The 15,582-nt window shown below is 46.2% G+C and overlaps 1 protein-coding gene across 5 annotated transcripts in view; it reads left to right on the plus strand.

The window, feature by feature from the left end:
* Positions 1 to 15,582, plus strand: part of DAAM1 (dishevelled associated activator of morphogenesis 1) — a 193,465-nt gene that overhangs the window by 162,340 nt on the left and 15,543 nt on the right. For all 5 annotated transcript variants that reach the window (XM_053601645.1, XM_053601647.1, XM_053601646.1 and 2 more), the window contains 5 exons: positions 664 to 770; positions 7,688 to 7,772; positions 12,969 to 13,075; positions 14,162 to 14,250; positions 15,078 to 15,246. In XM_053601645.1, the coding sequence (XP_053457620.1) occupies positions 664 to 770; positions 7,688 to 7,772; positions 12,969 to 13,075; positions 14,162 to 14,250; positions 15,078 to 15,246 (557 nt within the window). The remainder of the gene's footprint in view (positions 1 to 663; positions 771 to 7,687; positions 7,773 to 12,968; positions 13,076 to 14,161; positions 14,251 to 15,077; positions 15,247 to 15,582) is intronic.

Genomic DNA, 15,582 nt, shown 5'->3' on the forward strand with positions numbered 1-15,582 from the left:
ACACATTGTAACTGGCCATCATTGCTTACAGATTTCTGTACAGTGATAGAATATGCGAATAGAGTTCTATTGTTAATTCAGGTAACCAGACCAATGCTGGGACTATTCCCTCCCCGCGGTCCCTCTGAGGTAACGAAAGGCACCATCTGCTCTTGGGAGCTTTCTGCTGCACCCGAAGACGTTTGGGAGGTTTTATTGTTTAGCTTTTTTGAGTGCTCAGGATGCACGTGGTTCTAGGCTGAGTGAGTCCTGCCAGTGGCTGAAGTGGCAATGGGAAGCCTCCGCTGAACTTGATTCATGGTGACAGCTCTTCTCTCTGCAATCTGTAGGAATTTGGGGGGCAAAGGAGGGCACCACTCACCGGTCATTATGCACACTTAGCATCTTCAACTTAGAAGCACTTTGTTCTTCCAAATAATGCTTTTTCCAACGTGGGTGGTCAGCCTTCCTTCCTCTTTCTCATTGCCAACTAGACTGTAGCCTTTGTTTCAATTCCACCACCTGCCTGCACACTCGCCACCTCCTCATCTCAGCTCCGCCTGTGTGTGTATGTTTAGAATGCGTGTATATGTGTGTGTGAACAGACAACGTGCAGGAAAGTGCGTCTCTGCAGTCTGAGTGTCACGGCTGGACTCTGATGAATGTCTTTTGTGCTCTTTACAGAAAGAAGCAGATGCCATTGATGACACGCTGAGTTCCAAACACAAAGTCAAAGAGCTTTCGGTGATCGACGGTCGCAGAGCTCAGAACTGCAACATTCTTCTCTCGCGGTATTGTTGATGTTGATTGTTGAATAGACATTTCAAGTAGGACCAGCCTTTTCCAGCATGTGGCTCAAAACTACATTTGTAATTTTGTTTTAATTGTACCCTGCTGAGGTACAGCTCTTTGGATTCTCTTCTGTTATAATGAGAAGAACACTTGGTGCTTCCTGTCTTTCCCTGGTGGAATAGATCAGAGCTGGACACATACTTTCTCAGAGTTTAATTTCCACGGGCAGAACATCCTAAGTCACTCCTCTGTTCTTCTCAGAAGGCCTATAGAGTGAACTTGACTTTTATTTACATTGCTTGGCCTTAGAGATATGTTGGTTGTTGAGCAGCGCTGTCACAGAGTCAGGACCGAGATGAAAGCTCTTGGTTTTACTTTGCTTTCTCATGCCACCTTTTTATATTTCAAGGTTATATGATTTCATGCTCTTATTGAGCATTTTTATGGCTAAAAGGATATATAAATCTCAAATCTCCATGAAGTGCTAAATTATCCAGTTCAGCCCCGTTCAGAAATTTTTCTCATAATTAGTGAACCCTTGGAACTTGAAAAGAAGAAAGGCAATTTGGAAGCCGGAATCGGATTGCGGCTTCAGGCCTCACTGTGGGTCATTCTAGGCATTTCAAATAGCTTTTCCGTGCTCTGCATCTTCTTTTCTCTAGGGGGGACTTTCATGTTAGGCAAAGACACCTATTGCTTAAGGGGTGAATGAAGACTAAAGAGCATTGAGTGTTGTGGCTTTAAAGACAAGTTGCATTCTGGAAGGAATGTGGTGTACACATCGGGCCTGGTGTAAGGTGACTTCTCCTTCAGGGCGTGGGAAGAGGGAGGGTGGTAATGCCTTTTATTTAGATGGTCTCAGAACAAATGTCTTTTACCTCAGAACTGCTGCTTCCTTTTCATCAAGGAATCTTGATTGTTAGCCAGATATATATTACTTTAGGGAGCAAATGTTTTTTTTTAGTGAAAGAGAAATTGAAACCTTAGTGAGATCCCTGAATTTTAATGCAACTGGTAAGGTAATATGAACCATCCTGTTTGCATTTCATTTCTGCTTCTGGCTGAAAGCTTTGCGAATGGCCAAACCCTGTGTTTATTCTGACGTTGGCTCCACTAACTGTGCGCAGGTTAGATATAATCTCTGTCTGCTTTAGGAAGATACTGTCGAAAATAATTTCAAGGTCTACTCGTTTCTCTTCTACAGCAGGCCCCCGTGTCTGTGGCTTTGCTTTCCGAGGTCTCAGTTACCCATGGTCTAGTACAGTAAGGTATTCTGAGAGAGACCCTGCGTTCACGCCCGTCTCATCACAGTGTGCTGTGACACATGTCCCCATCTCTCACGGTGCCTAATTTGTAAATTAAACCGTGTCATAGGTATATATGTGTAGGAAAAAAGCCTAGTAATACCCTTAATAGCAAAATTAAATGAGCATTTGAGGAAAGTTGTGGTTTTTTTTAATCTGAGGTTTTCTCCCCGTATTTTGTGTGCGTGCAGTCAGTATGGACAAGTTACGACCCCCTGGCAGAGGGAGCGCTCTCGCTGAATCTCTGCAGGGCTGAGATGCTCGCTGAGTAAAACTATGACCTGGCTCCTCGCAGACACATGACTCAGCACTAAATGCCAACCAAGGTGATTACACTAGTTATGGAGAAGGTTACAACTCTATCTGCAAATTTCCCACACCATTATTGAATTATTACACATTTGTGGGATGTAATTCCTTTGTTCCTTCAAAAGTATCAGAGCATAAGGTGACTTAGAACTTTAAACTCTCTTTAAAAGGCAGCTTAAGAAGTGGCCTCATCCCTGTTAGATTATTTATTAAAATCCAATTTAATGAATAAATGTTTTACAATAAGCACAATTATCCAGCGCATCATGTGTGATGGAGTAATTCTGACCCCCAGTTGACCTTATCTGGACTGTATTGATCAGGTTTTAAAATCTTCTCACTTTACTCTTTAATCAGGAACCCACAGGTTGACATTTTAAATGTATTGTGGCAAAAATGAGAGAAACTAAGCAGATTCAATTTGAATTTGTATTTTATTTAGTTTTTAACCAGTTGGCAGTTTACCTTTAATTCTCTCTTCTTCATTATCAACTCATCAGTGTACACCAAAGGAGGTCGGGCTTAGAGGAGAGAAAGCGCACTCGGTCCTCTCCATAGACAGTCACCACTTTGGAGCACTAATTTACCTGGCACTGGGCTGGGTGCCATAGGGCATACTAAAACTTAAAATAATTACAAAATGACCTAAAATGAGAAGAGTGAAATACTCTATCTTAACTGTCCTAATGTCACGACCCTTTAATACAGTTCCTTATGTTGTGATGACCCCCAACCATAAAATTATTTTCGTTGCAAGACCCTGTCTCAAAAAAAGAAAGAAAAGGTTTTGGTAAACTTAAGATGGTGTTGCTGCTTTTGAAAGCTCATGGATAATTGGAGAAGAAAACCGACGTCTGTGAAAAGACTTGTGAATGATCGGGGGCTGGCAGGGGCCTCAGAGGCCAGAGCTGTGGTGTGCATCACGGGGCGAGGGGGTCTCGTCAAGGGTGCAGCAGCAGCAACAAAGACACCAGAGGTGTCTAAGCAGAGCTGCTGAGGAGGCCCAGTGCTCAGACTAGGGACTCCTGGCTGCGTGGAGTGACACCAAGTGGGACAGCCTGGGGTGCATCCACACTAGCTGTGCTGGCTGTGCCTTTATAAGGGCATGCGTCAGCCCAGCATTAAGTCAGAACTCCTCATCTGAAAAGCGGAGATCCTGGAAGTAGTAGCCCTGCGGGGGGGCTTGTGTGAAGCCCCTGGCAGGGCGCCTGGGGGTGCCGGCTGCTCAGTTAATGGCCTGTTTATTTGCACACAGGATCAGGAGTCTGGGCAGTTCATGAGGGGGAAAAACAATGTGTGGCTTTTTAAAATAAGGTTTGAAGTTTGGTCTCTTAGGGGTTTGCAGGACAGGTTGCCAAGGGTCAAAATCTGGACCTTCCGCCATCAGAGAGGAGTGTCTCTCCGTGGTCCAGGCGAGCCCAGTTGAGGGAGAAGAGGAAACCCTCAGTAGCACTTGGAGCCTGGTTTTCTGCCGAAGGACATGTAGGAATGTTTCAAAGATGATGTCAGAATTTCCACACTTAGTCTCTGTTGCTTACTTCATTCCTAAAGGTTGGCAAACCTCTCTGTTTCTTATCTTGCTGACTGGGGATTTATTTACCAGCAATGTGGTCACTGTAGCAAAGTCCACCATGATAAAGCCTGTGGTATGTTCCATGGGCCGCATTTCAGTAAGCACTTGTGTCCACAGAATTGGTTATGCCACAGAGCTCTTTCTCACTTCCTTCAAATGTTAGAGGACCCTCGGGTTGGGGCACTTACCATAGTTTTGCCTGGAGTCCACGGGGTAGTTGGAAGAGGCCAGGCAGGGAGGAGGGCTGCTCGCCTCATGTCTGAGGGAGCTGCTGTGAGTGGATGGGGAGCTCCAGGGCTCAGGACCTTGCCTGTTAACAAACTCGGGAAAAGCACAAAATGACCGTGATGAACCTGAGGTGAGAATTTGTCCTTCCAGCTGTATGTATATGGGTGGGGTAGCAATTTAAAATCCACTATTGTGTTTCCTAAAACAGACTTCTCCCCTCCAGAAAAGAAGAGAAAAGAAACTTGGAAACAGTATATTGCAAATGAGCCCACCCGAAACCCAGTTGTGTGCCGCGTCCTGCCATCCTTTTCTTCCAGGTGCTCATGTAACATGGCAGCCAGGGTGTAGCAAACCACAAAAAGCTACTTTAAAGTAGGAGGATTTGGCTTAAATTCACTGAAGCAAGAGCTGAGGCTGATGTAGCCATCCATCCCTAACTTATTTTAATTACATCTGGATGTTCCAGTTCTCTTGGCAAATTTTTGAAATACTTGAGCAGAGCAAGGTAGAGTTCAATTCTGTTTTAAGATGGCTGGTTTGCTTCCCGGCTTGTAAAGAAACTTGGACTGGATGATTCCAACGTTGCCACCCTGCAGCTCACCAGAACACTGCCAAGCTTTAAAAGCAGTTAAAGGGCTAGAATCAGTAGGGTCCTTAAATTACAGAGATTAGAGACTCATTCTGTGGGTGACAGATGATACTAAGAACTGTGCAACCTACAGAACTCTCCCCAAGAGCAGAGGGCGGGGACCCGTCTCTTTCCCCAAGGTAGGGTTTCTTTGTCTGATCCCGCAGGCTGCATGCACACGTCAGGTTGACAGGTAGACGTTCCTCAGTACTATCCATTAAAATCTCAAGTCTCTTTGTGGACCACATTAAGAGAAACCAAAATTGTTATGAATTAGAGCTAGTGTGTAGTCCAGACAGCCTCTGGGGGTTGAGGAGCATAAATATATACAATTTCAAAAGCAAGAAGTTCTGCCGTCCATATGGGGAGCTAACGAAATGCAAATCCGATACTTCAAGTGTTGTTCTCACTCTGATTTTCAACTCCTTTTCTTTTAAATGCAAAACAGAAGGACTCAATGGAATGACACCATAAAATGGTTTCTTCAGCATGATGCAAAAAAGACTCAAAACTAATTTATTTTTTTCTTACCCTTCTCGTGATAACCATAGATGTGTTCACAGGCAGTTGGTTTGCATCAGCGGCAGCTTCACCCTTCCCCCATGCTACTGTCCGTTGGCCTTGTCCACCACACCGTGGGGTTTGCACTTAAATTGGTTCAACAGCCTTTCAGTGTCCTGGAATCTTGGGCTACCGAGGGCCCATGCAGTGATAGGGTTTTTGATGCCGTGCTATGGTTTTCTCCTGCTGTATACTTTATCCATGCCAGCGTAGCTGAACTGTTCATTTAAGTGTGGGGACTTCCTCTCGCATCCTTCTGGTGAATGACCATGTTTATATGATCATCAGGCAGTGAGTATCCCAAGAATGACTAAAACCTCTGGAGAGGTCTGCCAGGACCAAGGTTGCTGCCATGGCGTGGGGGTTATGCTGGCACCACAGTTCCAATGAGGTGACAGGGTGGAGCGTATTAACGTTTGTTAGCCCGGACAATGTGGCACTTGGCCTAGAACGCCGTCTTTGGATTTGAGGCCTTGAAATAGAAGAGCACGGTATTCATGGGACAGGATTCCCAGATTTATTCCTTCTCTTTCTCACTGGCACATGAAACAAACTTTTTAAATAGCAGGGTGGAAAGTTTTCACAAAATCGTGTCTAAAATCCAGGTACTAGACAAGCCTGCAGTGTCCACAGCAGGGTGTGTCTCACCTGGCTCCCCGGCCCGGGAGCCCACGCACCCTCGCACTCCCGTGAGACCAGGGAAGTGTGCACGGCACTCACCTCTGCATTGTGTTTCAGCTGATCCTCAGATTCTCCCAACGGTGCCGATCCCCTTAGAAATAAGAACCACATCTCCCAGTTCCTTTTTAATACTCCAGGCCTTTGGGGGGCTCATATACAGAAAGGAAGCCCTGGTGGAGTGACGGCTGTGAGAGAGCTTCGGGAAGGGCTCACAGTAACCAGCCACAGTAAGAATAATGATCTCTTGGTGGCAAGTCCAAGAGTGGGTGTACGTGGTTTATCCAGGCCTCTTTGTGGCAGGAGCTGTTCCAAGCACTTCAGGGGCATTAATGTGCTCAGTCCTCACGCATGCACACACAAACACAGAAAAATCCATTTTGGGAGATGTACTTGTTATTGTTTCCATAATACAGTTGAGGAAACTGAGGCTTAATAAAAAACTTTTCTACAGTCACGCTGACCAAGAAACGTCAGAGCCAGGACTGGGGCCCCCCTTGTCTGACACCAGCACTCCTGCCCGTTGCGCGCGCCATCGCGCACATGTTCTCTGTATTTGTATTCGTGTCTTTATCTTCCAGCCCTAAGTATGATTCTTCCTGAAGAGCACAGACTAAAAGAACAGATCAAGGAAGAGGGACTTTACCTAACAAATGCAGTCAGTGAAACCTGGTTTCTTGTACCCTGGGTGAATCCCCAACAATTAAAAAAAAAAAAAAGGAAAAATAAATAAATAAAAGATCAAGTGATGTGAACATGTAACACTAGTGGTAGGTTGTACAGAAGTAAGATTTTAAAAACGATGGTGGATCTAATGCTTACAAATAGAACATGTTTTACAGTCAACACTTTGTTGTTTTGCCTTAAGATACAAAGTTTTGATAAAATTAGTAAATTATTTCAGTTAATAGAAATTCAGTAGACAGAAAAACAGATTTGTGCTTTAGCTTAAATCCTTCCCTATGAAATATTAACCCAATAAGCAAAATTTATAAAAAGAGTTTGGGATTGGTCATCAGGCCTTCGGCTTGTGGCTGTCCATTTCCTGTGTTTGATCTTGGAGAGCCTCAATTTCTCAATTTGTTTTTTAAAAACAGCCATTGTAGTTATTTTGAGAATTAAATAATGTATGTGGAAAAACCTCTCAACTATGAAGTGCTTATATTAACTGTTGTCCAGCTTTTAAACACTGACATCTAGTTTCTAACCTTCTGAAAATCCTTTTTTTTTTTTGTTTTCTCTCATAGTAAACTTTAAACTTGCCTGACGTGTAAACAGGGCCTCTCACCTGCAGTTCATGAATACTGTATATAAAAGAAAGCAGCATGTTTGGGTGTTTCCCCTATTTCTGATCTCCCAATGTCTTGCTTAAGGAAACTAAACCATGGAACACAGCAGCCCTGTTCTCTGTGTTAGCAGAGTGTTATGAAGCCCCAAAAGAATATTAAAGCAGTTTCAAAATCCTATTTCTAGGTGCAGAATTGTCAGGAAATAAGGTTTCACTGAGAGATTTTGAGGAAAAAAGTAGATGAAAAATCAGCAAAGTACATGAAGTAGCAAAATGAATTATTATGCATTAAATTTTAATAGTCCCACCAATATTGTTAAGCACAAAATAAAATATTCTTTCTACAGGTTGAAATTATCCAATGATGAAATCAAACGGGCAATTCTAACAATGGATGAACAAGAAGATCTGCCCAAGGACATGTTGGAACAGGTGAGCTCCAGGCCGGTCTCAGAGCACCAGGGACAGCTGGCTTCAGCCGAGGGTGGGATGTTGAGAAAACCCAGTTGTTGCTGGTAAACAATCCCCTTCTCTCTGAATTGAGGAGGCTGACCCAAGCTTCCCCGCGGCTCTATCGGGATCTTCATGGCTCTATTCTTTCACTGTTCCCCAAAACAGTGAGTAAGAAGTCAGGTCATGAGTTTGTCTGATTTTGCTCCTGAAGCTACAATTGCGTCATTATGCCTTAGTAACTAACCACATGAATCTGGGGTTAGGAGAAAATCTATGTTTCACAGGAATTTAGAGACGCTGACCAGCGCCCTGAAAGCATATACCACACTACTGGTTGAGGGCGAACCTCTTTGTACAGTTGGGTCTTGGTCTCAGCTCACTGTTCCCACAACCACAAAAGCCACCAGTACACCCCCAGCCTGTCATGTACATCCACGTGTGTGCATGTGTCGTAAGGCGGGCTGAGCGGGGGCTCTGTGTGCTGCACAGCCCACTCTGTGCAGGAGATGGCAGCCAGTAGGGGGTTTCCAGCAGTCAACACGCACTTTGTGGTATTCTCATGGAGTTTCTATCAACCGTGGCCCAGCAGCCAGTGTAACGTGGTGGCCTGGTCCCCCCACGGGCTATGTCCATGGCATTTCTGTGCAGGCCGTCTGACCACATCACATGCTCCTGAGCAGCTGTGTTCACTTGCCCCCCAAATGACAATATTGTTGAACTAGCACATATTCCAAGACTGTCAACCTATCTCTGCTCCTGCCCCTTGGTCTGAGCCTCACTGTTTCTGTGCTTTGTGGTCATAGTCTCAGAATGCTCTGGACTCTTCCCTGCTTCTGTCTCATCGTCCTGGGGCTGGAATCATTTTGAGTGATTTGGGTCCAGAGGTCCACTTAAGCCTGATGTGGGTGCCGGTGGCCGTGACTCCCAGCTTTACTCAAGGCCATGTCTCAGACGTGGCCTCTTAGCTCCACGGGTGGAGGAAAAGGGCACTTTGCGCTAGCACAGCTGCTCTGGGCGGGGCCTGTCTGTCTGCCCTGTGTGCCTTTTTCATGGTTCACGCTGATGTCCTTGAGGGTCTCAGACACAGAACAGGGGGGTGGGGGTCACCCCCAGGTGGATCTGCACCTCTGTGTGATGTCTATACCGAGAATGTCCTGGGTAAAATCACACCCAGCAGGGAAAAATTCTCCAGATTGTTCTTTGAAACTCTGATGTAATTATCAAAATAGTTAGTGACTGTTCTGGAGTCGTCTTAGGCCGCTCCGTGTGTGACTGGTGTAGGAGTCCCTAACCTGAGACTCACCCTGTGGCGTGTCCTCCCTCCTCCGCCCAACCTTCTCCCTCCCTGTGCAGGGTCCACACAGAGGGTCTGGCCCAGGAGTTGGGGTGGTCAGAGCTCCCGCTGCCCCCTCCCTGCACCAGGTGGCACTGTGCCTGAATCCGGTGTTGCCAGGCCTGAGTGAGGAGCTGTGCGCAAAGCCTCCTAAGTCCTCCTGCCTTAAGCCCCTATCGACAAGGTCGTATGTTTAAAATTCCACAAGACTTGTTTCCTGTGCAATTGTGTCCAGCAAAATTCCTCCTTGAGGGAAAGGATTTCAAAAGCTTGCCAAAAGGGCTTGCAGTACAAGTAGAATGTGCTTCAAATAAATACAAGAAAGAAAGCCAGTCTACTGAGGCAGAATCTGGCCAGGCAGGGTGTCGGTTGACCCGGCCTCTCCTGATAATTCTGCATGTCTCTGCCTCTCTGGTCGTCACCAGCATTGGTCTTTCCTCCTCATTGTATGTCTTTGTTTTCTGCTTCCCTCCCCTCCACGAAGTACAGTCCCCAACCATCCCCTTACCACTATTTACGCCTGGGCCACGTCCAGCCTTCCCCTCCTGCTGCCTGTGGCTGCGCCCGGCTCTCAGAGGACAGCTGTGCACCCCTCCTTCCTGGGGGCACAGCTTCCTCCTTGTTCCCAGTGTCAGCTCAAGTCTCCACTCCTCAGTTCGAACCATCCACAGTCACACAACTGTCTGGAGAGGGGACTAAGGCTTTAGTGTGTGCTTGAGAAGTCACAGTGACTCAGTGACTGTGCTAGCCTGAACGGGGCCGCTGGCCTGCACACTGCGGTTGGGGAGAGGGGGCAGCCGCAGACTGGGTGTGCCTGCCCAGCAGGTGAGAAGCCAAACTAGAGGGAGAAAACCTGCAGACCCCTTTCTCCCTGCTATCCCCCGCACAGCCCCTCCTTTTCCCTCCTCCCCCCGCACAGCCTGTCCAGCGTCGCCATGGGAACGTGGAAACAGAAATGTGTGGCCGTTGTCAGGCCACCAGACTGCTGAACACCTGGCATCTACCTCTGTCTTTCCCCTCTGCCATCCCACTAGGAGAGAGGGCTGCCCTGCCCTGCCCTGCCCAGCCCCACCCTGTCTCCTGGTGAGGGGCCCTCTGGTCACTGCCCCTCTCCTCTAGGTCTGCAGCCCCCTGCACGCCCTGCTTGTGTGTCAGGCTCTAACACACACATGTACCCAGTAGACGTCTCTCTCCACACACCTGCACACCTCTATGATATGACGCTACACACGTGTACTCCTGCACACACACCCTTTACACACGCGCACCCACACTTCACTGCCTACATACTCTCCCTGTGCTGTGTGCACCACACGCCCCCAGCCACCTACTGTTCTTGGCAGCCTGCCTGCACCCCCTCCTGTTCACACTGAGCAGTCCGTCTTCTCACCTCCCCAGAGCTATTCTCACCGCAGGCAACCACAGCTTCCTTATTGCCAAAGCCGCGGGGCACGTGTGGTCCTCGTCTTTCCTGGTTTCCTGGAGGTTTGTGGCTGCTTGCTCCACAAGGAAGCTCTTTCTCCCCTGGCCCTGGGGGGTGGTCTAGGCTTCTTTGGCTGCACCGCCATGGCCTCCTTCAAAGGCTTCTCCTCGTCCTGTCCTTGTCCCTTAAATGCTGCTGCTTCTCAGCTCTGCTCTTTTTCTCTCAATGGTTCTTCCGCTTGCCTCACTCACATCCATGCCCTCGGCGACCTACCTGCTGCCACAGCACCAGTACTCTGTCTCCCAAACAGGCCTCATTGAGCTGTCAGCCCCACTTGCCTGCTAGAAGTCTCTGCTTGCTTCTCTTGAGCATATTTCAAACACTAAACTCACCTTCCCCTCCAAACACCACCTCTTGGACTTCCTATTGCATTCCATGTATGCTATTGCCCAAGAGCCTCATCTTTGACCCTCCCTCAAAGACCGCAATCCATCTATCAAGTCAGGCCCGTTCTATCAAAATCTTGTAAATAGCTCTCCCGTCTGTCCATCACCTCTCATCAGGTCTCTATGTAATCACCCCTAACATTTTTAGTCTCTTCTTTCTCCATTTTATAAGGCACAGTGATTTTTTTAAAAATGCAAACTCTCTCTTCTACATAAGATTTTTTAGATACATACTGCTGCCCCCAAAATAAAGTTTGAACTTCTTATAATTCTACTGCTGCCCTCTGCCCTTGCCCACCCTCCCACTGTTGTCCCCACCACTCTGACCCACACACAACTGTGCTGCCCATTCCAGACTCTGGCACAAGACAGGCTCTGTGCCTGGAACCTATTTCCAACCACTTTCCTATAACTCCTCACAGCTGCTTCCTTGTCATTCCAGTTCTGTTTCTCTGCTGCTACCACCCAGGCGAAGTGCCTTTTCTGAGGTCCCTTGGTTAAAGCCAGCAAACATTTGAAAACCTACTAAATGGACTACCCAATTCCAGCATCAAGTTATAGAGAGGATCTCTAAACTTAAAAAAAAAAAAAAAAAAAAAAGAAAGAAAAATCCAAGGGTATCCAGAAAACAGGATGTATGTGCAGACCCATATACATGTGTGTGCTGTGGAAGGAAATGAGACACAGACAGAAGGACTGTTTCAACTTTAAATATTGTTGCTATTCATTCCACTTCTGTGCTCATTTTTTCCTACAAAATAAAACATGGAATCAAAAACATCAAATCCCACTGTGTCCCCCTCATCCATCCTTACATACAGCAGAAAAGTAGGTGGAACTAGATAAGCCGGGAAAATAAGGGAGTTGAATGGAATTATTGATGCCAGCGTGATGTAATAGAAAAAAGCACGGAGCTGGAAGTCAACAGACCTAGGTTCTGTTTCTAATGATTACACAAATCTTTGCTGTAGTCGTAGGTGAGTTGCTCGATCTCCCAGGACCCCAGTTGTATCATCTTCCACCAGAGGAGTCAGATCTCTAAGGTCCTTCAGATCACCTTTGCAAAGTGGGTCCTGGTGGAGAGCGTCCACAATTCTGATGTGAAAAGCAGAAGTGAACAGAAATGTGTCAGGAACGAATCTTATACCAATTTAACAATTTTCTCCTGGAAAGATGTAATCATTTCTATTGTATCTTAACCTGTGAACAGAATTTACAAATTTCATCTTGGACCCAAGTGCCCATCGACCCATGAATGAATTAATAAGCTGTGGTTTATGTATACCACGGCATACTATTCAGCCATAAAAAGATGGAGACTTCAGAAATCTTTTGTATTTACCTAGATCATCGGTTCTCAACCTATGGGTTGCGACCCCTTTGTAACAATGAAAATACATCCTGCGTATCACATATTTACATTACAATTCATAACAGTAGCAAAATTACAGTTATGAAGTAGCAACAAAAATAATTTTATGGTTGGGGGTCACCACAACATGAGGAACTGTATTAAAGGGTTGCGGCATTAGGAGGCATTAGGAAGATTGAGAACCACTGGTCTCGATGGAGTTGAAGAACATTATCCCTAGTAAAGTATCTCAAGAATGGAAAAGCAAGCATGCCATCTACTCAATAGTAATTTGAAACTAGTAAATGAACAACTACAGGAGAGAAAAACACCATCAAATTCAAGAATGGAGGCGAGGATAGGGGAAAGGGGGAGGGAGTTCCGTAAGCTCCCACCTAATGGGTACAAGGTAGGGGTATAGGGCACACTTCCTGGGCGAAGGCCTCAACTACAACTCTGACTTCACTTAACAAACACAGACAATGTATCCTAATCTTATGTAGCCTTACAGTAATCTGGGGGGAAAAATTTTATCTTGAGACAAATGAACTGAAAGGGTAAAAAAACTTTGTGTATATTTACGTTATAAACCTCAGTTTTAATATTTGTGTATACTTTTTAGCTCTTGAAATTTGTTCCTGAAAAAAGTGACATTGACCTGTTAGAAGAACATAAACATGAATTGGACCGGATGGCCAAGGCTGATAGATTCCTTTTTGAGATGAGCAGGTAGGTTAAAAGATGCTTCAAATGGTAAAGATGCCCTTTACCTTTCTAAGTTTCCTATAAAATTGTTTTGGGCCAATTAACCTGGCTTAACTCGAAGCCCGTTCAGATTCTGTGATCTTCTCCAGTCTGAGCTGTGCGGAATTGGATTGTTTCATTAAGTGAGTTCCTGCCTGTGGCTGAGCCAGGGTCAGGCATCTGTACAGTCGTCTCTATTTTGGGCCTCTTGAGCTCATGGGCTTTGGTCTAATTAAGTCAGACCTTTTCTAATCAACGTCATTTTCCTCACCATTTTGGTTTCCTGGGATAGTATCTTGCACTTCCTAATAGCTCAGCATCTTAAAGTTGTTGTAAAAGGGAAGGAGGGGAAAGGACAGACTCTGGCAGCATCCACACAAGCCCACACAGCAGAAGAGCTGATGTCTAGATGGCAGTTGTGACAAGTGCATCAAGGCTCTCTTTGACTGGGCAGCTCCCTGGGAAGATGGTTGTGATTAATTAGTGATATCTGCACCCTCCTCCAGAAAGCCTGGGACCGCCAGGGATGCCTGATTGGGTTTGGCTGCGAGCTGGGTCTGTGAAGTTGACTCGCAGTAGAGAACTCTCAGCTGGCTCAGGCCTGGGCTCTTCCCCTCGGTAGCAGAGTGGGTGCTAACTGAAGAAAGAGGGAGGCTTGCAGACAGGCATGAGGAGAGGATACTAGAGACAAGCTTCTCGTCCAGTGAAAAGTGGCAAGTGAAGACACTTGGGGAAAGTGTGGGGAACTGTTGTTGATTTGCAGTGGGAAGGGGAATCTTTACATATTACATCCCTTTTGTCTCTGCTGTACTCGTAAAGCTTCAGGGACTGGAGTGGGGGCAGGGAGCCTCTAGTCTGGAGCAGCCCGCACCTTCTTTTAGCCGTTGCCTCATTTTCTGCGTGTCGAGGCTCTTTGCAGCTGTGCAGAGACGTGCGCCATGTCCCTGAGAGCTGATGTGCACCTGTGTGCTGGGGCAGCTCTCCACAGTATTTCTCCCGACCACCCCCGTGACTATTAGTGAACACGGACCTATTAAGTCAAGGTTAATTAGTCTACTGTTTCTCTTACAGAATTAATCATTATCAGCAAAGACTGCAATCACTGTACTTCAAAAAGAAGTTCGCAGAGCGCGTGGCGGAGGTGAAGCCTAAAGTGGAAGGTGAGGTCAAGCCACCGAGACTAGGTGGTTTCTGTCATCAGCGCCCGTTTACAAGTGCAATCCAAGTGCATTTAGAGATCTGCTCAAAATCTTTTGAAATTCTGATGGATAATTACTTAAGATTAGCATTTGGGGAATGCTGAGCTGGCCCGGCCTGGGCTCTGGGGCTCACAGGGTACCCCTGCAGGGCTGGACTTTTAACACATGGGTCAATTGGTAAGAAATGTGTCCACTGTTAGCATCAAACCTATAATTAGCTTTCTTACAACAGAGCCTTTAGTAGAGTTTTCCAAGGGAAGAGTTAAGGCTGTTAAGTTTTTAAGTGTTGGAAATGAAGATCGCCCCACTGAATGTAGGCTGGGATCAGGAATCTGGAGCACCCTTGCGGCTGGTCCCTGGTGTGACACCTGCAAGCTCAACCTCAGCCAGAGTCTGTCCTTTCCCCTGGTCAACAAATCTGACCAGTTTGCTGTCGATGGAATTGATCAGTTATCCTGTAGGTCTGACTCACACTAGGCAAGTGTTTACAAAGAAATGTTGGACATGAACTTGCTGTTTATGTACTCCTCAGGGTTTGAAGTTGAGGAATCCACCAAGGAGAGGCCTCAGAAAGGGCAAGACTGTGGGTGTCAGTAACAACTTCATCCGGTTCCCCATCCTCTTGTTCTTTGTTTCTAGTTTGGGAATTTTGAAAGAACTCCCTGCTAGCCCAATAACTAAGTCTTAACGTCTTCAGGGTTGTTAGGTATGTGGGTTTAGGAGAGGAGGCAGCAGAGGTCTCAGTTGTAATACTTGTGTTTTTATGTTTTTTTTTTTTTTTTTTGAAGCAATTCGCTCTGGCTCAGAAGAGGTATTTAGAAGCAGTGCCCTCAAGCAGTTGCTAGAGGTGGTTTTGGCATTTGGAAATTATATGAATAAAGGCCAAAGAGGGAATGCATATGGATTCAAGATCTCCAGCCTAAATAAGATAGCTGACACGAAATCCAGCATTGACAAGTAAGTGTGGGGTCTTCTAACATTTGGGGTCAGGGCCCGGGTTCGTGGCCCTGTGGCTTCAGGGACCTGCAGTCACCAGTCTGCATGTCTGTCTCGTCTCTCTCTCCCTCCTCGGTCCCCCAACTTCCTTTGGACCAGTTCCTCTTCATCGACTTTTGGCCCCCAGGGACATCATCTATTCCAAGAGTTTTGTTTTTCAGTCTCACCTTTTAAAAGAAAAAAATTTTAGTAAACCTCTTATTAATATCATAGTATAATGTACTCGAGAGAGGTCAGTAATGATAAATATGGGGCTTGATGAATCTCCGCAAGTTGAACCCACCGGCACCCAGATCA

The sequence above is a fragment of the Nycticebus coucang genome, chromosome 9, assembly GCF_027406575.1.
Source record: "Nycticebus coucang isolate mNycCou1 chromosome 9, mNycCou1.pri, whole genome shotgun sequence".
Classification (NCBI taxonomy): Eukaryota; Metazoa; Chordata; class Mammalia; order Primates; family Lorisidae; genus Nycticebus; species Nycticebus coucang.